General features: G+C 44.1%; 1 protein-coding gene across 2 annotated transcripts; it reads right to left on the bottom strand.

Moving 5' to 3' along the window:
- Nucleotides 1–354: 354 nt before the first annotated feature.
- Nucleotides 355–21,916, bottom strand: BNIP3L (BCL2 interacting protein 3 like). 2 transcript variants are annotated; one of them, XM_027839952.1, is made up of 6 exons: nucleotides 21,731–21,916; nucleotides 12,975–13,158; nucleotides 8,724–8,796; nucleotides 4,810–4,913; nucleotides 4,488–4,637; nucleotides 355–3,174 (listed from the first exon to the last, which is right to left on the bottom strand). In XM_027839952.1, exons 1-6 carry the CDS (start codon nucleotides 21,825–21,827, stop codon nucleotides 3,126–3,128), a joined length of 657 nt encoding a protein of 218 aa, XP_027695753.1. In that variant the 5' UTR covers nucleotides 21,828–21,916; the 3' UTR covers nucleotides 355–3,125. The 2 variants fall into 2 exon arrangements, with proteins under 2 accessions (XP_027695753.1, XP_027695754.1); XM_027839953.1 differs by lacking the exon at nucleotides 21,731–21,916 and adding an exon at nucleotides 13,983–14,056.
- Nucleotides 21,917–23,727: the final 1,811 nt, after the last annotated feature.

Raw genomic sequence — 23,727 nt, 5'->3', positions numbered from 1 at the left:
ACAAATTAGGTTAGGGACAGGGACTGGTTCTGTGATATTTATTGGTCTCAGAAACGCACTCTCCACCAGTTCAGACTAGCACTTCTTGGCAACTGAGTTTTGGAGACTTAGTGGGGCCCCAAGAGATGAAATCACTTTAGCCAGGATGCTCTCGGGCTTCCTCACGTCAAGGTTAGCTCTCGAGCTACAATACCATGCCGCCTCTAGCACTGAAATCAGCCGAACTTTCCTTGAGAATATCCAGTCTTTGCTAAGTAAGGGATCAAAGACTAAAACACACATACCAAACCCCCACTCTCTTTTATACCCCAGGCAAAACAAGCAGGGCATGAAATGATTTACTAATAGAAAAACCCAGTTTTGTGAGAGCTTTAATGGCACAAAATGTTTATAACTACAGCTTATACACATATTGTAAACTGTATATAATGTTACAAAGTGCTAAGAACTAAATCGATGAAGAATGCAGAATCACTTTGGCTCAGGTAATTCCAATCATTTCATCAAATGGTTCAATTTGTTGCAAGAATCTGAATGGTGGTCTTCAATTTACAGTCAATGCTTTGCTACAGCAAGCTAACTGGCTCCACTTTGCACTGTGCGAGTCTATGCATTTTTGCTCTTCATCCCATTTACAAATATTTTAAGCCAGTTTTTTTCATGAAACATAAGAAAAACGAAGCCTGCATTTATTTCCAAAACTGTAAACAGGTATAAAGCTTTTAAAACAACATACAAAACTTCAACTGTTAATAGTTGAAATCCTTTTCAGATTACACATTGATCTGTTTTTGTTCACTCAAAGTTTGGGGGACCAAGACTTCCACCCCAAACCTCTAGCAGGGTTATCAATAAATACTGCCTTGTATCATCTTATGATAACAAGCTCTAGCCATTTTTATTTCAGTTAAGATTCCATGAACAGTTGATTTCACAGCTACTTGAGAAATAATAGGGCAGAGATGGATTTATTTTCAATGGTCAAAAAGCTGTAAAGATAATCAAGTTTTAAACACACAACAGATAAAAACCAACTATTTAACCTGTAAAGGGGTGATGCATTTATTTCTCTTAAAAAGATGTGCCCAATTTTAAACAGAAATGTTCTCATCCCCGAACCCTAGGGCTGTGCCAATTTAATATAAAACAAGGTGCCATTAATTAGTCCTTATGAGTAAACTAGCCTTTTCCATTTATAGAATTTCTAACCATGTGTTCAATGCCATCTCACTCAACAGCCTCACCAGACTTCTCAATCACCTCCAAATGAAATCCAAGCTATATAATTGAAATAAATAGGTTATAGAAGGCAAATCAAGTGTTACCACATTCAGAATTCAGATGGAGAAGAGAAATAACAAAGACTTCTAAAAAGAATTCATTGTTGCTTTTATTTGGGCCCTGGCTCATACCTTACAATATTTTCTCAAATGGTAGGATAAAACAAATTTAAGCATAATCAAGGAGTTATTCCATACTTGTCACGGCCAGTTTTACTAATACAAACAAGTCAGTTAAGAATTAAATTCTGTGTTTGGACTGTCTGTTCATTCCTGCCATAACACATCCATTTTATAAAATGTGATGCAGAAAAAAACAGTTTGATGGAACAGTTTCTGCAAACTGGCCAAACTGGCTGTCTTAGTATTTTACTCACATCAACCTAATGCACTAATTAAACGAGCAAATCGCTAGTTTTCAAAGTTAACGATGGTTCTCTAAATAGCCAATATTAAAATCTACATCATAAACAGTAATTATGTATATATCAAACATATAGTAGTATCCTTCAGAGTCATGCTACATGTTCTGAAATCCAATAAAACCTACTTGAGGACACTGGAAATCCTGATGCTTCCTAACAATTTGGTACTAAAGCTTCACATTTTGAAGAAGGAAAGTGTCACTGAAGGAGCGGCTGTGTTCCCCAAACGATGAGTTCAATAACCTAGAGCAGGATGCCTTGGGGGGATCCTGCTTGAGGGTCCCTGGCATTGCCCTAGGGAAGATTGTACAGTAAACAGTAACAAGTGAGAGCTCTGGAAGAACACCAAAAGGGACATCATTTCAGGACTTGGTCAACTGCTCCCCAACCCCAGGACCATTCCACAGAAACAGCCCTCAGTACTTGGAATAGCTCTGGAGGCCCAACGGCGTCTTTAAAGGGTTCCAGAAGAAATGAAATTTCCAAAAACAAGAAGCCTGTAAACGCACCAAACACATTAGAAGTCATTCAACAGCTTCTCTTTAGGGGGAAAAAAAGGGGGGAAACAATCCTTTAAGGAAAGAGATGAAAAACGAAAACAAATTCACACATAGCAGGAAAAAATCCCAACACCCAAAGTCCCAAATGCCATCTTTCTTCTCTTGTCTAGGCCTGAGACCCTGTCTAAAAGAAGTAAGGGCTCTGCATCATGGAAAAGCCAACATTCTGATAACACACTAGTCGTCAGTACTTCAGGGCTTACCCTGCTTAGTCCCCATCATTTATTTGTGCAGCCAGCCTCCTGCAAATTTCCAACGTGCCAGTCAACACCAGGAGGCTCGGAGAGAAAATGGCCCCAAAGCTGGTTTGAAATACATTTTTTTATTGCCACAGACTACTTTTTTTGTGTTTCTTTTTCTTGTTTTTGTTATAACTATAAATTGTGAGCTTACGAGAGCTTGTCTTTGTCTTGAAAAACCAAGGTTTGGTAGGGTACTTGCTAACCTGCTTTCTTTTTTAAAAGAGTGATGGTCGTTGTCCTAAAGCAGTCAATATTTCTATGGGGATGCTGCAGCTCTAACTCAGGTGGGATTGAAAAGGAGGCAACAAACAGGGCTATGGAAAAAAATCACTTGCTGGTGGCATCTGCGTTGAAAAGAAGACATTGCAAATTTCTAGACAACGGTAAACTCTGTGAGGAAACTCTGAGGGTCTTACAGGCCAAAGAGGGAATGAGGTCATGAAAATGCCTCCCAAGAGTTTGAATAAAATACTGAATCCCAAGAGGAGCTGGAACGTGGATATGTAAAAAGAGGGGCGAGGACTGGGGCATGCTTAGAATGGTCTCAAGTTCAAATACACTAACGTGACAGGGATAGCGCTTCACAGGGCACACGCACGTCCAGGGCTCTCCTCTCCCTCAGTAGGTGCTAGCAGACGGGGAACTCAGTCGTTTTCCAATATAGATGCTGAAAAGAAACACAGGGCATTATACTTCACCTGTCTGTCAGTTACACACCCCTAAACTATACAATGATGAATTTCTGACAAAGGAACTTTTTATGGGAAGAGAACAAGCATTTATTGAGCATCTACTGAGTGCCAGGCGCCGTGCCAAGTACGCTCACTAAGGACGCTATAGAGATGGGCATTTGGGCATCAGCCTGAAATGCCTCCTTCGGACCACTAGCCATCCTCACCATCCACCCGTCCCAGCATTGATTAAGCGACTCTGATGACTGACTGCTTAGCCGGAGCCTGAATCTGTGCTCTGCCATTTACTATGTGACCTTGCCAAGGCACGACTCGTCTCTGCAATCTGTCATCTTAAGAGGTACTTGGGGCAAGGTGAGGTTAAGGGAACTGCCCAAGGTCACCCAGCCAGGACGCCTCCAAGGCAGGACTTGAGGCCAGCTCTAAAGCCACTATGCCTCTCCTGGCAGCTCCTTGAAGGCAGTATTCCATTTTTTAGGTTACAAACGCACAGGAACTGAAACATAGGAAAAGCCTAACACAAAACAGGTTTTTTCCTATGACTTGGTAACTTCTTACATCTTTCAATATTGTTGCCAATTGTTAAGTCCAAGATGAAACTGATACTCCGTTTCTGGATAAAGGCAATTTTACTGGCACAGTCCATTAACACAACACACCTAGGACATGAAGGGGCTTACAAACAAAGGTTAAGGGAAATCTGAAAGCCAATGCTTCTCCCTCAGATGAGGACACACAGCAGAAAAGAAAGCCCATGGCACTTTCATCTGCAGACTAGAAGTCTGCCAACAGGCATTCTCAAAGACCAGTACGTATTCTGCCACCTCAGGAAGGGAATATCTACATAAGCTCCTGAATTTTCAAGCCATCTTGACATTAGAGGTTTCTTAAGTATTTGTTGATACTGAATCTAAGATAAAGACAAGTATTCAGTCCAAGCTGTTGACAGGGCTTAACCTGCAGCTGATACATATTACAAACTAAGCCGGGGTGGGGAACCTGAGGCCCTAAATAAAAGGATTTGTACTGGGAGAACTTGGACTCAGTCAAAAGGACCTAGAGAGTCACATGTGGTCTCGAGGCCACCCTTTAATAATAACTTCCTGAAAATTCTGATATAAAATGCAAGACACCAGAAGCTTTTTGAAAACACATTCTTTGTATTACAATCAATAAACATTCAGTAAGCTCCTACTATGTGCCAGATACTGTGCCGAGTGCTGGATTACAGAATTAAATGAAAGGGACAAACTGAATAATGTAAACATCAAAATGTCCTAGTACTTACCCTAGTCCCAAAGCCAAAACATGAGAGATGAACAGCGATGGAATGAACACTTTAAGAAATTCTGCAGAGAAAATGCCCCCTTTCTTCATGGCGCCACTTTTCCTCATACTTAAAGAAACGGAACGTTTAGGGTGCCGGAAGTGGAATTCCCTAATGAAAGAAATGCAGAGGGAGACATGGGTCAGGAAGCCTGTGCCGAGAAAGACCTGGAGGAGAGGAGGAAAGGAGAGGAAAGCACCAGGAAATGGTCAGGTCCAACTACAGAGAACGCAGGGAAACAGTGGTCCATTGTGGCCTCTCGACAGACAGCCGGCTCACTCACTTGGGGGGGATGTTCTCAGGCCGACTGGACCAGTCCGATACCCAGGCCACACTTTTCTGCAAAGCTTCCACTCCCTTTTCTCCTTCTGCAGCTTCTTCTTCAGACTGGGAAGGAGAATTCATATTTTAATACAAGAAAGAGAAAATAAAACCACCTCGAATATAAAGAGCAGCCAGCTCCAGGGACAGAAAGCAAAAAGGCCACAGGTTATTTTAGTGCAAGAGAATCGACTGCACAGAGGCTGATGAACACTGGCTGCTTTTCTCAAAGTGTTACACAAGTCAAGGCCTGATAAATATTTAACGTCTTCCTCAGAATTCAAGTCGGTTTAATTGACCTGAATAAAGTAGTTTAAGAAAGTAATGCCAGCCAAAATAAACAGCACAGGAAGTCAAAAATCAGCAGTAAAAATTACGAGATGCTATTTTTAGACCATCATTGCTCAAAAAACGGTCTAAACGGTTATTTGAAACTACCCTAAAAACCAATTTGGCTCAACCAAAAGTGATTTGGAATATTTCATTTTCCTTCTGATTTTATTCACAATCTAACTTATTAAACACGACTGTAGAGAAATTCTTCAGTTTTTTAAAGATCACAATTAAGCCCAAAACAAGCAGATGTGAATTTCCAAAGGAGGCCCTGGAGAGGTTTCTATGAAATTTGAGGCCAAGGATCCAAAGGTAGCCCATCTTTTCCTTGAGGTTTTCAGAGATAGTTGTTGTGAATCAAGTTCCAAGTAAGGCTCTTAGTGGTCAATGAAATGGGGAAGCTGGTACATCCAAAACAGAGTTTAGAGCTGAAAAGAATTTCCAAGATCTGGTTTCATGTCTTTGCTTAACTCGGGCCGAGAGGAGAGGGGACTTGTCCAGAGGATTGCTGGTAGTAAGAAGCAAGTGAGGAATTTGTAATTAAAAGCCTAAATGCCTGATTCCAACACATAACCACATTAATACTGTTCACAGTTCATGGCTTTGCTCTGCAAAAGTGCTTTTAAAAAGCCGTTTAAAACGTTCACTAATATGGAAACATCTTTAAATTGGGATCAGGTAACCAGATGGTTTTGCTCTTGATATAAAAAGTAAGTTTCCTTTTAAACCAGGGCACTTAACCTGGGATCCATAATCTTTTTTAAAAAATATTTTGCTATAAGAATGTATATGTAGAGCCTGTATCAGACTGCACACCGGCTTGGGGAGGGAGGTGGGAAGGGATAAGAAATATTTAAAATTCAAAAACTTATGGAAATGATTGCTAAAAACTAAAAATAAATTAATTTTAAAAAAATTTTAAAAAACTTTGATAACTGTATTTCAATATACTTGTTTCGCTTTGTCATCCTATGTATTCTATGCACTGAAACACTTTCTGAGAACGGCTTCAGAAGACCACAGAGGTGGGGAAGAAGGGGAGGCCCATGATCCACTCAAGTTAAGACCTGCTTTGGAATGCTCCATTTCAGGACTTTTGAAATAAGGTTATGATCCCTACCTTACAGAACACAAAGGGGCTCAGACCTGAGGGTCCGCCCAGCCCAGCCCAGGCCTCCCGCCCTCCGTCAAAAGGCCTCGGTCATCCTTGCTCATCTCCACGTCAAAAGGGGAACACACACTTGCACAAAGTTCTACTTTCCCTTCATCATTGGCTTCCGTAGTCTGCACAACTTCAACAAGCTTACTTTTTATATTCCCTAAACTGACCCACTGGGATTTAAGAAGTACCCTGAAGTTCTGGAGTTCCAGGACTGGGGTACCATGCTAAGTTATTCATGAGTTTATATGCACACATCGACACTGACTATCTTCTGATGGCAGACCCGTACCCCCGAGTTTCTATGTGCACACACACACCCCTCGGTGCCCAGCCTGGTCAGGCTGGTGTAGGTGTGGGGGGCCACAAGCCACTGTGTAAACAAGTAGGGCTGACAACGTCCAGCTGACCTTCTTAGCCAGGGCAGCATACAGCTTCAGGGAGGAATGATACCAGCCCCTGGATTCTTTTCTTAGATCAAAACTAACAACTCAGAACTGATCATCCTTAAAGCAGAGTCTGATCCCTTTTCTTCCTACCCCTTTACTCTCTAACCCTGCCATAAACCAGCCCCTTTCCTGGACCATTTTTGGGCAGAAAGGGACCTTGAAGCTCTTCCTGTGGCTTTAACCAGACATTGGAAAAACATTTCACTGAGCATCACCTCTTTCAGAAGCAAGTGCTGGCTCCAGCAGTGATACCTGGGACAGAAGGGCCATCCTAAGATTTAGGGCTGGAAGGTCCCAAGTGTGGATCTAGCAGGAGCCTCCTCATTTTACAGATGAAAGACTGAGGGCCAGTGAAAATCAGTGACTTGCCCAAGGTCACACAGCTAGTAGGAATACTTATCAGTCTGGGAGTCAAACCCAGAATTCAGCTTCCAAATCTGGAGTTCTTTCCAGAGAAATGCCTGTTTATCTCTCTCTGTTGTTTAGTTTCTAAGCTAACTGTGTACCCTTGAGAAAACAAACATCCCTTCTCACCCCATCCCTGATGACCGACTACATTTTCTTTTTTGTTTTCTCAGTGTGGCAACTTGTCAAAGGACTTCTAAGCTGTCTACGTAAATTATATTCGTTTGTTGCCCCCCCCAAATCACAGAATACCAGATGATTGGTCAAGCATTATTATTCTTTGGAGCAACAAGGTTGCCTTTGTCCCCCAAAGATTATGCTTGGTGGAAGGTCAGTGATCCTCAGCCAGTGCAGCCAATGTGGAAGCAGGGTCCTTTGAGGAGGCCTTTTTGTGGCTAGAGTGCTTACTGGCCCCTCCCTTTTGTGGCACTCACCAAGGGGACCAGGGATAGGCAACAGTGACCAGAACCCAGTAATTTGTCTACATTCCACTTGTCAATTAGGACTGATATACTGTCTCCAAATTGTCTGCTTGAAAACACAATTTAGAGAAATCTTCTTTATTCATTAAAAACCAAAACACAGAAGTCACTTAGCCTCAATGTTGTTCTTGAGCAAAGGTTCCACCCCCCTATAATTCCCAGTGTTTCATTTGCATGAACTGTGGGTACTATGAGAAAGGATTCTCTTCCTGTCATCCTGTATTAAGCCTTATTCCTGACATGCTCCAGGCAACCTGGTGCAGGGAGATCTGGAGGTAGAGCCTCCCATTTTCAGGAAATGGCAAAAAAAAGGGAGAGAGGACCAAGGGGCAGCTCACTTTACTTTGTTAAGTTCACATCCTAGGAGAAGCAAACTGACACAGGACAGAGTAGGACAAGGCATTCTCCCTCAGCAGAAGGGTAGATAGCGCGGGACACTGTACTGAGGCAAGTCAGTCCAACTCTGCCACAATACTGCCACAGCTTCGGGGCTCATTATCTCGGGGTGGGCCCCCCAGGGACCTTCCCTCTTATATCACCCTTCTGTCTTCCTCCCTTTGGAAAAAGAGGGTGGGGATAGGGAGGCTTATGACTGAATTAGTGTCCAGAACATTTAGGGAAGAACCACCTTCCCCAAAGAAGATCAGCTTGTATGCCCTGTGGTCTTTAGAGAGACGTCGTGGGCACCAAGAGGATACAAGCAATGTGCCCAATGTCAGAGTCAGGACTTGAACCCAGGCCTTCCCAAATCTGGGGCCAGCTCTCTATCTACTGGGCCATTCCACCTCTCTGCCTCTCACTTAATGAGATTAAGCAAATACTCCTTAGGAATGTCATTGTGGTAAACAGGAGATATGAGAACTTTCTATCTTTATACACAGGTACAAATGAACATTCCCAACCTCACCAAGCTCAATAATCAGAAACCAAATGACTCATTTATTTCGACAAAAATTTTACTCTTTTATCTATTAAACAAAATGTATTTACTTTCTGAAAAAGGAGTCTGCATTTTGCTAAATATCTCACTTTGAATGAGAAAAGGTACCTGAGAGCTATGGTCCCTGCTGGTGTGCATGTCCACATCAAACATTATCTGACCATCTTCTTGTGGGGAAGGGCTGAGGGGAAAAAGGGTGAACCATTAGTTTTCATTCTGCTAGAGAAACTGAATGACCCAAAGCTACAGCCTATGTCCCTGCAAAAGGAGACTTCATAGGGAATGGAGAAACATCCCCCCCAATCCACACCCACCCCCCCAAAATCTCACAATGTTGTCAGGAAGCTGAAGGAAAAGGAGAGAAACATAATTAGTTGGTGAGAACCACTTCTTTATAAAAGTAACTGAGAAAATAAAATTTCATTTAAAGCCCCAAGTCCTCCCCACTTTTCTTTTCCCCCAATAAAGGCAGTTTCCTTTCAGTAAAAGGATGTGGCCTTCATCCTTACCACATTTTTTCTCTTGTAAACAAATTACATAAAATCTCATTGAAATGCACTTTCCAAGCTTTCAGAGTGCAAAGGCTGCAAGGGTGCACAAGCTCCTAGGGCAACGATGGGTGGAGAGCTCCACACACCCGTCCCTGACCCTTTGCACAATGAAAGTGGCTTACTTGTGGCCATGCTCTCTGGCCCTGCTGATTTACTTAGCAGTAACGAACTGCAGGCATTCTGTGCCTCTCTCCAAGGAAGACTGTGTCATTTAATTCCCACTTCCTAAAGAAGGCAAGTATGTGATCCCAAGATTTGGAATTGTCTCTGGATGAATGCAATTACATCAAAAGCTCTGTGGCTTCATTAGGATAGCTATTCCTTCCACTGATGCTAATCTCAACCCCACAATGACTTAGTAATTACAACTATACACATAGCACTTCAAAGCTGCAAAGCACAATGTGGGAAGTAGGTAGATACTAGAGGGATTATTACCTCTTTTTTACAAAGAAACTGAGGCTCAAAGAGGTTAACTCCAACCCAGGAATTCCTGACTCTTCCATCAGGCACTCTCCACTCAAAAGCAAACGCTCAAAGCTAATGGTCTGAGAGCTGATATGGCCAAAAGACTCATCCCCCTGAGACCAAGCAGGTGATGAGCCTCCCAGAGCCTAGCTGGACTGGCCCTGGCACAAGAGGCATACACTTCATCACCAACAACGTCCTAGAATCCTCTCCAGCTTGGTACAGCATGCCAGAGCTCATGTTCTGTGTATCTGTATGAAAATACAAGATCAGCAGAAGTATCTAGTGTGCCTCACAACTAACTAGAAGACCCAACTAGCAATTTAAGAGTGGTAACAAGCTTGTAATTTAGAAACTGCTGGTAATCTACTGCAGAAAGATGACTTTGGCTCCCAACATCAGCTGGAGTTGAGCACCTCGTTAATACTGTTCTGGGATCCCACACTCAAAGGCCAGGATAAAATAACAGTAACAGACACTGATAGAGTGCTGAAAAGGTCTGCAAAGTGCTTTACCTACACTACCTGATTTTATCCTCCAGGTAAACCCTAAAAGACGAACACTCTAAGTATGATTAGTATTGCCCTTTTATGGATGAAACCACTGAGATCAAGCAAGATCAATGACTTGCCATGGTCGTACTCTTCCTAAGGGTTGGAGGTGTTGTGACACAGTTCTCAGAAGTCTTCCCTTTGTACCAGGGAGACTCTCTTGTTATGATAACAGGATTAATGGGGGCAGCTAGACGGATAGAGCACCGGCCCTGGATTCTGGAGGACCTCAGTTCAAATCAGGCCTCAGATACATAATACTTACTAGCTGTGTGACCCTGTGCAAGTCACTTAACCCCACTGCCGAGCCAAAAAAAAAAAAAAAGATAATAGTATTAATGGGAAGTGGCAAAGAAGGAGAGTGATGGAGAACCAGTGGCCCTGACCTCCATTCTTGACCAGATGTCTATCCCATTGGCGTTATAGAAAAAGCAATGCCAGGAGGCTGTTCAGAGTCAAACACTGTGATTCCCTGAGTAGTTTAATTAGTTATAATAATCATGATAATGACAGCTAACATTTATAATACTTCCTACATGCCAGGCCCTGTGCCAAGAGCTTTACACATTTCTATCTTCTGCTCCTCACACAACAACCCTTCGAGGTAGATGCTATTATTAGACCCATTTTAAGATAAGGAAGCTGAGGCGAACAGCTGAAGGGACTTGCCCAGGATCCCAGCTACTAAGTGTCTGAGACTGGATTTGAACACAGCTCTTGCCTACTCCAGCACCAGCACTCTGTCTACTTAGCAACCTAGCAATATTAGATGGAAAAGAAAGCAAAGGTGAGTCAGGAACCCATTACTAGGCTGATTCAAAATGAAAACGAGTATGAGGGTTCCCTATCAGTGATGATTTAAAATACTATAATCATAGAAAAACTGATCAATTACTTCAGGCCAATTCTTTCTGGTAGGCAGGAATAAAATCAGATTTGGCTTGCTGGATGATAGGGTGATACAAAAAAAAGGTCTTCAATCATTTGCAAGCTCTTTTTAAAATGCTTAGGTCAATGTGAATCAAAGTCTCAGTTCAGAGTTGTAGAAGGGACTAAACTTTATTTCCCACTCTATTCAATCATCCTATATTTACTACATCTCTGCCTAGGGAAAAGGACCACATGAGGTGCCCAGAAAACTGAAGCCTGAAAAGAGACCAAAGATCCCTGCCTTCCACAAGGGGATGCTCCCTCGGCCAGCTGCAAGTCACATGGCTAGCAAGAGCACGCTACTTTGAGGGGGGAGACGACTCTGCTCTCTAGCATCAGGGAGGGCTTCCCAGCGGAGTTGGCGCTTGAACTGTATCTTGAAGGAAGTGAAGGATTTTTAAGAGGTAGGGAAGGAAAGACTATACTTAAGGAGTGGGAGAAGGGCGCAAAAGCCGAAGTTGGGAGATGGAAAATCAAATTCAGGAAACAGCAGCGGGCCAGGATGGCTGAAAAGCCAAGTGTACCACATCTGCTGAGACAGCCTGGAGGCAGACTTCGAAGGGCTGGAAATGCCCTTTGAAGCAGTTCTGATTCATTGGGAGCCCGGAAGCTTCGTGCATGGGAGAGTAATGTAGGCAAACCAATGCCTTCAGAAAAGTTCTCTTGGCAGCTACACAGAAGATGAATTGGAGAGGCTAGAAGCAAGGCGACTACTACCAATGAGCAGATGAGAGGAGGACTGGCTGTGGAGATGGAGAGAAGGGAAGAAATGCAAGATGCCGTGGAAGTAAAATGGACAAGACCTGGGAAATGACAAGATATGGGGGTGAATCACCGGTCAAGGATGTTGCCAAGGATTGGAAGATGAATGACTAGAGAACCAGGGAACATATAAAAAGGGGCTCAGTATTCATTTCAAATGTGGAGGGGCGGGAGGTCCACGGCGGCACCGCCCAGAGCTGACCCCACATTCATAACCTACATATGAAACCAAAGGAGTGCCCTACAGAAGAAAATTCTCCAGACCAGAAAGGAAAGGAGTTAAACCTCTTCCTTTACTCACTGAGAGCAGCTGGCGAAAAATGACAACATACCTTCGGCTCCTGGGATCCTGAGTCCCATAATTCAATGCACAAAGGTCTGTTATCTAGTATCTGAGCAGAAAACCTCCATAACATGTGTTTGAGTTAGTTCCTCATTATAAAACTCCATTTTGGTGGCCACAGCTGATGTTAAAGCCAATCTGGATAAACAATGAACTGCTCAAGGCAGACGCAAGAGGAGGTCACTCACTGTTTACTGAGTATGCTTTAAGAAAAACAGAACAAAAACTAGCCACCGACTCCTCTAGGTCCTGGGCCAGAAAGTCCTTCATTTAAGACCCAAGGACATGTCTACACAAGAGGATGCTTAGAACAAAGCTATCTCCTGCCTCCTTTAGTGAGCCATCCCGGTAGACCCAAACAACTCTTTGGCCCCGGGCCAAGCAAGAATTTCAATGAACTGTTAATCAGCCAAGACTCAAAAACACAAACAACCCAACCAGCCAACATCCTCCCATGCTTAAAAAAAAAATCCTAAGCCAGAAGGGACCCAAACAGTTACCTAGTCCAATAACCTAGATGGGTGAAATGACCTGCTAGTCAGTGGCCCCCCCAGGACCAGAAAAAGGTAGCTCTCCGGTGTGGATCTGCACCCACAGGGAGCTCAGGAGACATTTGACAGCCACACTCTGCATCAGAATTGAAGCCTGGCTTTTTGATAAGCTCAATTTCACACATGCCAGGAGTTAAACCCATAAAATGCTTTGGGTCAGCCACCATCTTCTAAGGAATGACAGAAATCATGGTTTCTTTTACCTGTCACAGTGAGAACTGCCTCTGGAGCTGCTCTGGCCTGACTCATGCTGGGCGTCTAGGAGAATCTTCTCCATGTCTCCGTTGTGAATGGAGGACGAAGAGGGAACGTGCTCCAGACCCCCATTTTTCCCATTTCCATTCCCATCATTGCCGTTGCCGTTCATCTGGAGCTCCACCCAGGAACCTGTGGAGTGAGCCAGATAACTTCAGCCATGACCACAGTAAAAGAGAAATTTGCCACTCATAGCACACAGATGTAAATATGCTGAATCCTGATAACGATCCAGGCTACCCCAAACCAAACACAACAACACTGAAGAAAAAGCGTAGGAAAAAACTGGACGTCCCTACCCCACATATTGATTATCACAGTAATTCATAGAATCACTCAGTTTAGAGGAAATTGGAACTAAAAAACTTTTATTTTGAGAAATTATCTTCACTATTTAACAAACAGGGAAATCAGACTGTGTGCCTTCTTGTCTTTCTGGTTTATAATATCAACTCTTAAATATCCTGGTCAGTCTATAATTCATAGTGGGACTCAGTTGTTAACTCTCCATACATGCATGACATATATGAACACATTAGCAAAGGTCTTAAATTTATTTTCAACATTTTTTAAATGTTCACCACTATCATCAAACTCCTACAAAAATTCTTAATATAACCCAAAGTACTTAAACTCAACAAGCCTAAATTTATTGAGCCTGGACTTCACAAAATGTAGTAGTTTGTGAGATAAAAGAGACCTCTGAGATCAAATCTAACCTTGAGTCAAGTCCAACCAGTTTTGGAGAGAAGGAAATGAGACTGAAGAGGTCAAGGAGCTTCCTGAGGTCATATACTGAATTAGCAGCAGACCTGGGACTAAACCCAGTTCTCTTGGTTCAGTCCAGCTCTAAGAAGCCTCCCAAGCTAGCCCAGAACACACCAAATTTTGGATCTCCAACAAACTGGCTTTTTTTCTTTTCTCTCTGTCTCCCTTCTTTCCATACAGAAACATACCTTGTAATCTTGTCTTATTTCTCCTGTCCCATAGGCTCTCCCTTTTTCCTGGGTTGTCCTAAGGCTGTTTTCGTACACAAACTCAGCTTCTGCTCCAGGCTAACTCATCCTACTAAAAGACTAGGACGCTTGTAGAGCTGCAAGGAGTGGGGCCAATAGGAAGATGGGGAGGGACCTTCCTAATGAAAATATCTGGTCATCCCAGGAGGTTTCTGAACCCAGTGAACTTTTAACTTTTAGTCACCCTACACATGCTGGTAAGTTTGAAAGTCTTTAGACTCAGTCACGACTAGTTTTAATGAAAGTTATTCCACCATCATCAGGGTAGTAAGATGTATGCATCTTTTTCCCATCCCCTATACCTTCCATACCAAGGCAGGGAGGCATCAGACAGAAGAAATCCAGGTCACAGCAATATCACTACTAGGTCTGTACCACAAGAAACCAAAGAAAAAGGAAAAGGACCTATTATGTATAAAAATATTTATAGCAGCTCTTTTTGTGGTAGCAAAGAACCAGAAATTGAGGGGATGCTAGAAATTGGGGAATGGCTGAACAAGCTGAAGGAAAACTATTGTGATAAAAGAAATGATGAGCAGCATAATTGAAGAAAAACCTGGGAACTTACATGAACTGATGAAAAGTGAAGTGAGCAGAACCAGGGGAACACTGTACACAGTTAACTGCAACCTCGTACAGATGATCAACTGTGAATGACTTAGCTATTCTCAGCAATACAAAGGACTTATAATGAAAAATCCTATTCACCTCCAGAGAAAGAACTAATGGTGCCTGAAAGCAGATTGAAACCTACTTTTTAAACTTTAGTATTCTTGGGGTTTTGGGTTTTTTTTTTTTGGCAACATGGTTAATATGGTAATGTTTTGCATGACTGGGTATGCGTAATTTATATCAAACTGCCTGCCTTCTCAAGAGGGTAACGGGAAAGCAGGAAAGAATTTGGAACTCAAAATTTTTTTTAAAAATGTTAAAAATTTTGGTTTACATGTAATTGAGAAAAAATAAAATAAAAATTAAATGTTTAAAAAAAAAGAGAGAAATAGCAGGTCAGGGTGGAACCACTGCCCACAAGTAGGTACCACAACCATTCAGAGTTGTTGCTCTGGGAAATAGGTAAGCCATCATCATCAGGCAAACCTAGTAAGCCTCCAGGTACTGCTTTCCACATGCACCCCCGCCTGGGGAAGGGAGATCTCCAGTAAAAGAGATTTTTAAACATTCTAACACTTGATTGCCATTAATCTTATGAGGTGCTTTAAAAAAAAAAGGCCAATATTTCGATTCTCATAACAAAGTTCTCAGGGTCACATAGGGAGGTAAGTGGCAGTCAGGTCTGGTTATATGGCCTCTAAGTTCACTGCTCTTTCTATGAATCCAGAACAGTCCTTCAGCCCTTCATGTTTTCTTCAAGAACTTTCTGTGACTGCCTCAGCTAGACACAATTTCTACCTAATATGATTTCATAGCACTTTAAATTCCTCTTGGTTACTGGCAATACAACAATTTTTCCAGGGGACGATTTAAGCTCCTACTAGGCAAGAACTGTGTGTCCTGTCTTTCCCAACACCCCTATCAAAGCACACTATACTTTGAGTAAGAACAAACTGGGAAAACCCAGTATACACCACAAGGGCTCTCCTAATCACTGAGGCTGGGCCACACAAAGCAAGGCTTTGGGGAAGGACTGTCACTTGACTAGAAACAGATTCTGGGAATAATACTGGGAAGGGCACTAAATCCACAGGCACAATTCATGATTTCCTGATTTCTGACATTTCCTGGAAAGTTGTAAATGTGCATCTGAGGCATCCAATCACAACAGGGAAAAAGAACTAGCTCTGGGAAAACAAACAAACAACAACCACCTGCTCAGTTTTTCAAGCCTTGGTCTTTGAACAGCCTTCTAAGTCTACACTTGACATCATTCTGTCTCTCCAGGTCCCACTTTACTCATCTAGGAAATGAGAGATCAGAAACTCAGATTCAAAACTCAAAATAAAGGCCAAATTGAACCCCCTAATTTTATACAAGAACAAACCAAAAACATCACATCAAACAACTTTGCTGAGGTCTTCTAAGTTTAAGTGGCAAATCAAGGCCTCTTTCTTCCAGGCCCTCTCAGATCTGAGTCCAGATCTATTTTGTTAAAATATCCATGCCATGTCACTGGCTCATTTCAAAGAGTTTTTGGTCTCATGATTTGTCTATGTGGGCAAAGACAGAAACAGCAACAATAGATGTGATTAGGAATGATATTTTCCTCCTTAAGAAATATTCATATCAGTTATTACATCCTAAAGTACACTGAAGAAACTGCAAATTAACATCCAGAAAGTGGGCAAATAGAAAAGCTATTGTATATGCATGTGTATGTAGATTGTACCTGCAGCTATTTTTTAAAATCACTAGACAGTTATGAAGATTGTCCTTTGAGGCTAACATTACTTAATTTTACTTATTTAAAAATGAAACTCAAGTATACCTCAATAGGAATGGTTCAGCTTCACATATTCTCTTTCACCAGAAAAGTGGAATTTGCCTTTAGCAGGAAAGCCAGACTTGCCCTTTCCCAACCACCTAAGGTCTTTTTAATAACAACCTCAGTATTTTTAAATACTCTAAATAGACAAGATAAAGCTCAATTTCACCTAGAGAAATAAGGCAAGGAAATGGTGAAAGAATCTATGCAGGGACAAGGAAGTGTGGAGAAGAAAAACCTCAAAAATCGAACTTTATGCAATGAATAATTTTACTAAAATATGTTTAGCTCAACTGAAGACTTTATTAAATTAAAAATGTGATTCAATTATTAAATGCTATTCTTTTTAAAAATCAGTTTTGTATGCGTGTAAAAGAAAATGGTATTGCTTTTTCTGCAGTAACAACACTTTTCCAGTGTAAGCCTCTGGGAGTGGCTGAGTTGGCATCTCAGCAGGCAGGCTACGTTCAGAACTGCACGTTTTCAGTTTCTCTGTTGAATACCACAGACATGTCCAGCTAATGACATTCACAATTATGACTACATGCACTATTAGGCACTGCTGTGTCTCCTTCACAGTTAAGGAGAACCAGCTCTACAATTTTGGGGGGGGGGGGGGGGTCGGAGCAGGGAGAGAGAGAGAGACAAGAGTGAAGAAATATTTCCTTCCCTTCTCCAGTCCCTTTAAAGGTCTCACACAGGGACCTAACCAGGAAGACTGGGATCTTTTTACTCAAGTCTGTTCATTCCTTTCTATAACCAAGTGTGCTTACAAACCCTCCCAGGTGGGACTTCTGATTTTAGCAATAAATATGGTCCATGAGCACTAATGAGGGGCTACATCTCAAGGCTTCCTGTGAAAAACACTGAGGCTCTGGACAGAATTGGGTCAGAACAATAATAGATCACATTTCCATAGCATTTCCCTGTTTACAAAGCTCATCCCACACACCAACCCTGTCAAATAGGAAGCCAAGTTATCCCCATTTCACAGATGAAGAAACAGGGACTCAGAGCAGTTGTGATTTACCTCCTATCACACACCATAAGCACTGGGTGCCAGTATTCAAATCAGGCCTTGTCTCCATTCTAACACCAGTCCCATGCTCTTGCCACTAACACTATACAGCCTCTCCCAAAATGAGGTTTCACTGAAGCAAAATTTTATGAAATGTCTTTGTCAGTCCCTCTTGAAAGCGCCGTCCCTAAAACGAATCTTGACATTTCTACAATGCATGCGTGCCATCTGCATAATGCTGACCCAGCTGTAAATGAAACAGGCCTTTGGATCACAGTCTATTAGGAAGCCCAATTAATTTGGGTTTTGTAACATATGATCATCTCCATTAAGGTCGCCGAGTTCACTTAGGAAGGAATTTTATTTCTACATTATGCAACTGAGTGCCTCCAGACACCTAATCTCCTCCCCTCCACTATTCTAATGCTCTCTTAGCTGGATACTGCCTTACCCACCATCTACTGAGACCTCAGATGAACAAGTCTATTTTGTAGGAGAGGAGGAAGAAGTCTCTTGACAACTGAGATTTCTGTGGAAGCTTGAGAACAGTTCACAAGTTTGACTAGTAATTAACAACACTGTTCAAGGAGGTTACTGCTTAGTAAAAGTGCTATAAAGATATAAGGTACTATTATCGGCACCAATGGATTCACGCCGAGCATCAACCTTAGATTAATTCCAGGGCAAGAAGCACTAGATTCCAGTGGATTTCACTGCCTTTGAGGAAGGCTTGGCCTCCAGGTCCTTGGGAAATACCTTCCAGGAAGGAAAGACCCTCCCTCCAACTGACTCTGTTGTCTAGGGTAGGCTCCTTCACTCGTTGCTTTTGGAGGAGGGCTAGAGTAACTCACTGAATGAATTCCTCTTTGCTCAGAACTGAAAAAAAAAAAAAATCACTTGGGGGAATCAATACAGCCACTTGTTTTGTTCAGCTCAGGGCCGAGTAATGAGCGAGCGGGAACTCAACTTCCCAGAGTGAAAAGCAGGAGGGCAGTAATTAAAAACTACGTTATCTAGATAGCTTTTCAATAACTTTTCAAAGGTTCCTCCCCTCCATTTCCTACAATGTGACATTCTGGCTAGCAGATTTCCCACAGCAGTATCCCCATATCTCCAGTACAGCTGGCTTTCCTTCCCTCACGCAGAGGAAGGCCAGAATGGACATACTTAGTCCTGATTGGCCAGTGACATTTAGTCTTCCTTGAGCCCGGCATAAAGGCCAACATTCACTACAGTCTAGCCCTAGTTTCTCTGGCCTGTGGTCAAAGGGAAACGAAAATCTTACTTCTTTTAGTGATGGAATGTACTGATCAAACAGTTTCCTTTAAAGCAATCATAAAATCATTGCCACAAAGGACAAAACGGAACAAAAACCTTTTTAAGAGAAAATGTTAGTGTTGTTTTCATTCACATTATCACATGGTTAAATTCAAGAATGGTAATGACCAACAAATTCTTCGGATCCCAGAAAAAAGAACAGAAAGGTAGAAGACGGCAGATAAAATCCTGCATGTTGTCAGATGTGGTCATTTTCCTCATTGTTTCTGATCAAATTTTTCTCTGCTACTGGTGAGATTCAAGTGATGTGTGGGGGCAGGATATTGGGGAACAATTCTGATGTGAATAAATAAAAAGGTATAAAAGTACTCAGTAAACAGCTTTACTTTTGTTGCTGTTCAGTCATATGCAACTCTCCGTGACCCCATTTAGAATTTTCTTGGCAAAGATACTGGAGTGGTTTGCCATTTCCTTCTCCAGATCATTTGCTGGATGAGGAAACTGAGGCAAACAGGGTAAAGTGACTTGCCCAGGGTCACACAGCTAGTAATTTGAATTTGGTCTTCCTGAGTCCAGCTCCCTCATTCTATCCACTGCACCAACTAGCTCCCTATCCCTAACCCTGACATGTGTAGGGGCAGGATATTGGGAAATTATTCTGATGGAGGAAGGGCTGTGCTATAAACTGAAAAGAATTTGTAGACACTTGAATCCACATAACACAATTGATATAGGGTATTTCTAAGTATAAAATGAATTTAAAAAATAAAGCAAAAGAAACACAAATATTCTAAGTTGCTGTGGTCTTAGAGAGGCCTGCATTCAAATCTTGCTTCTGAGTGTAAGCTCTGTGACCATGGACAAATCACTTACCTTTCGGGTTAACTAATTTCCTCAACTGTAAAAAGGGGTTAACAATGGTTTTAAATGCATGAAATAAAGTGCACAAGATTACAAAGGAAAGCAATTATATTGAAGCAGTTATCAATATCTTAAAAAAAAAAAGTCCATGGACCTGTTAAAAATTCCTTTGATAAAAGATGGGGAAGAGAAAGGAAAAAGAATATACCTTTAGAATATTAAAATTCTATTCTGATCTCCAAGACCTGTGAAGAATGCTATTAACAAACACAAATGCTTTCCAAGTGTCTCCATTCAAGGAACCTTCTTTATAAGCAAAACTTTTGGGAGGTCCCTTTCAATGACCTTTGAGTATCTTAACACCCCCCCCTCCCGTTTTGCAAACTCAATCACATGATGATATAAGTATAACTCCAATTACCAACATACTGGCAGTGAGGCAATTATGGAGGAAGGTTAGGAAACCTTTCCTCTGTCCAACGAAGGGAGGATTCTGAGCTCCAACAGCAAACCATAGCAGCTCATCTGTGAAAAGCAATGGGGCTACATGGGAAGCTGTTTGCAAACCTCTGTCCAGGTACAGGTGAAAAGGACTTTGGATAAGTCATTTCACTTCCTGGGGGGTAAGTTTCCTCAGGCGTAAAAGAGGGGGGGTTAATCATGACCCCTAAAATCCCTTCCAACTGTCATTGCAATGAAGAGTTCACCAAGCGTATATTGTCCAGGTCCTAAAGCAATCTGTTACTTCTCCAGGGTTCTTTGGCCATTTGGTTTCTTCACTAGAATATTCCAAGGATTTACAACCCGGCCACCCAGGTAGACTGCAAGCCCTATGCAACTGAGGAGTCTCTGAACTCCACTGTGGTCCAGACTACAGAGGTAAAAGTGGCGTCAGGGCCTGTGTCCTCAGCCCTTCCAGGCCATCGGAGCTCTGGCACCCAGAGCCTCCGAAACGCCGCTGACCATGAGGGACCTCCAAGTTACTTACTTGGAACAAAGTTCAGTCTTTCTTTTCACAGATTTGTTCTGTGATGTGCTCTGACTTGGGGGCACAATGGATTATTAATAAGTAGGATTAATGACATACAGCTCCACCACACTACTAAAGTCACTTTAAGTGCACTACACGATTAAAAAAAAAAAAAGTCTTACCGGGCTGCTCACTCCAGCAGCCTTTAAATGACCTGTCCCACAGGCCAAAAACGTGGGAGCAAAAAGGGGGGTCCCCAGGATTGCCAGGGGATGGGGGGAGGGAAGCCCCAAATTTCCCTTTTAACTACTCCAATCCTACTTCTTTCTAACCACCACGGGCTTCTAACCACACGGAGCGCTTCAAGGTGGAGCCCCACTTTCCTGCTCTGTAAAATGAGGGGTGTCGGGCTGGTCCGCGAGCTCCAGGGCGGCAGGGGCAGGCTCGTGCCCGGGACAGATCTCGGTCTGCCTCAGTGTCCCCGAATGCACAATGGGGATTAAAGGGCAGCCCCAGCCTCCCAGGCCGGTGGTGAGACTGACCAAGTCACCTGGTCGCTGCCTGCCTCAGTTTCCTCCCCTGCAAAGTGGCAGGGCGGCCGCGGACAGCAAGCCTCAGCACCGAGGGTCCCGAGAGTGGCCCGGGGGCCCCGCCTTCGGAGCCCCGCTTTCCTTCCTTACCCAACCCCTCAACAAGTCGCGGTCGCTCGGGGCCCGCTCCTCCTCCCCCCGCCCCAGCCATCGCCTTCCCCCGCGAGCTGCCCGGCCAAAGCCCGCCCCCAGCCGACTCGGATTGGAGCAGGCACGGCCGAGCGGCCAACCACAGGCGGCTGCGCCTGTCGCTCAGGCGCGCGCCCCCGCCCCCACCCCGACGCCAGGAGCCCCCCGAGCCCCAGACCGGACCCTCGGACTGGAATGAGGCTGGGGGCGGGACGAGGAGGGGCGGGCGCGGAAGAGTGGGCGGCAGGGAGAGGCGAACGTGGCTGTCAGTCTGGCCGAGAGCTTCGGGAGCGGGCCAATAGGTGTCTCCGGCGGCGGCGCGTCCCCGCCCCCGGCCAGAAGCGGCGGCGGCAGCGGCCGCGGCCGGAGCTGGGTTCCTCCTCCCATCCCCCCGGCACTCACTGTTGAGGCCCGCGGGCGGGGCCAGCGGCTGCTCGCCCTCGTTGTTGTTGTTGTTGTTGGGCAGCGGCGGCGGCTGCTCTACCAGCGGAGACGACATGGTCGGGAGGCTTCAGCGGCGGCGGCAGTGGACGAAGCTCCGGAGGCGGCGACGGCAGCTCCGGCTCCCTCTCTGCCTCTCGGGCGGCAACACAACAAGCCCAGGCCCCCGCCCCCTCGGCTGCGCATGCGCAGCCCCCACCCCGGCCCGTGACGTCAGGGCCCGCCCCGCACGTGACCACAACACAGCCAGCCGGCCATGTGATAGGAGCGGGATGGCACGGATCCGCGGAGCTCCGGCCCCCGGGGGCGGGGCTGCAGGCGGGTAAATGCCCTTCCCCTCCCGCTCCGCCTGCGCCACGCCCCTTCTCCAGAAGCTCCTGTGGCTCCCTAGGGCCTTTAGGGTCCTACGCGAACTTCCCGGTCCGGCCGTAAACGCCCTAGGCCAGCTCTCGACGCCCTCATCTCCAGCTTCGGGGCCTTTGTCCCGTCTCTTCCGACAGATTGCTCTTTCCCAGCCGGGCCCAGCCCCACCTTCCACCCTCGGCCCCCGAGATCTCAATGACTGTGATTGCTTCTGGAAAAGGCCAGAGAATTCTGGCGGGAGGGATCATCCCGGCCCCTTTAGAACGTAAGCTCCCCGAGGGCAGGCCCTGCGGGCGGGGCGGGGCACCGAGCTTTCACGCGCGCGGGTCTCTAAGCCTCTGCCTCCATCCGGGAGGCCCTCCCCCCCCAACAGTGGAAGCCTGGTGCGGACAGCTCTGGTTTTGGCTTGGTGGTCCCGGCACTGACTCCTGCTGAGCGCTTAATACTGGGGGGAAAAGCAATAAATAGCTAATAATTTCTTGTCGTTCAGTCACGAGCCCCTTGGGGCTTTCTTGGTAGAGACACCGGAGTGGTTTGCCATTTCTTTCTCCAGATTATTTGACAGATGAGGAAAACTAAGGCTAACAAGGTTAAGTGACTTGCCCAGGGTCTCACAGCTAGTCAGTGTCTGATGCCAAATTTGAACTCAAGTCTTCCAAACTCCTGATTAAATTAACTCCAAGAGCCCTTCTATTCCCTACCCTAAAGCAATCTAAATTATAAACTGCCTTCTGGCTCTAGGAATCTATAATTATGGCTTTGTTTCATGAGTTGACCGATGACCAGCCTTCTAGTACTGAACATCGTTCTAGGCTGGTCCTGGGGAAGCCAGCTTTCTGCCAGAATCTTCCTCAAAGCCTTCCTTACTAGGTAGAGACTGCCAGAGATTCTGCTACATTGGTGTGGACTTCCACAAGGCAAAGTCAACACTACTACTCCATGCAGTAAAGCCTAGACAAGAATCTTGCAGAAAGAGGTCATGTGAGCAGGCCCTCAAGGCCCAGTTTTGGGCAGCTTCCATTCACAGGACCATCTTTAGCAGTACTGAGCAGATGGTCTTAATTACTGAGATGACATTTGGTGACTTGGAGCCACTCCCACCCCAGTTTTGAAATTCTATGCTTTATGGTTCACTATACATACCAAAAACAGGAAAGTGGCTTAATATAAAATTGGCCCAATAGGCTAACAAGCCCAGATTTATCTATGATCCAAGCACCAATAGCCATAATTCGGTCAAGGGCATTAAGTGCTGAGCTGATTCAGAAGATCTAGTTTTAAATTAATGCCAGCATGGTGCAAGGGATTAAGAACTGGAGTTGAAGTCGGTGGACCTGAATTCAAATTCTGCCTCATTCACTGTGATAGCAGGTACTTAATAGCTCTAGCCTTAGTTTCCTCATCTATAAAACCAGGAGACTAGACTACAAAGCCTCTGAAGCCCACGCCAGATTTCATATAAACTTGGATTTGGGGAAAAAAGTTTTTATTTTCATGAACCTCTAACTGAAATTCAGAATTTCCTTCAATTTTGAATATATATTTAAAAAAATTATTCCGAGAAGGAATCCACAGGCTTCGTAGGACAGCAGATG

This window comes from Vombatus ursinus, unplaced genomic scaffold (genome assembly GCF_900497805.2).
Source record: "Vombatus ursinus unplaced genomic scaffold, bare-nosed wombat genome assembly UNPS02014837.1, whole genome shotgun sequence".
Classification (NCBI taxonomy): domain Eukaryota; kingdom Metazoa; phylum Chordata; class Mammalia; order Diprotodontia; family Vombatidae; genus Vombatus; species Vombatus ursinus.
The sequence above is the reverse complement of the archived record's forward strand: the minus strand, read 5'-3'. Positions and strand labels throughout refer to the sequence as shown.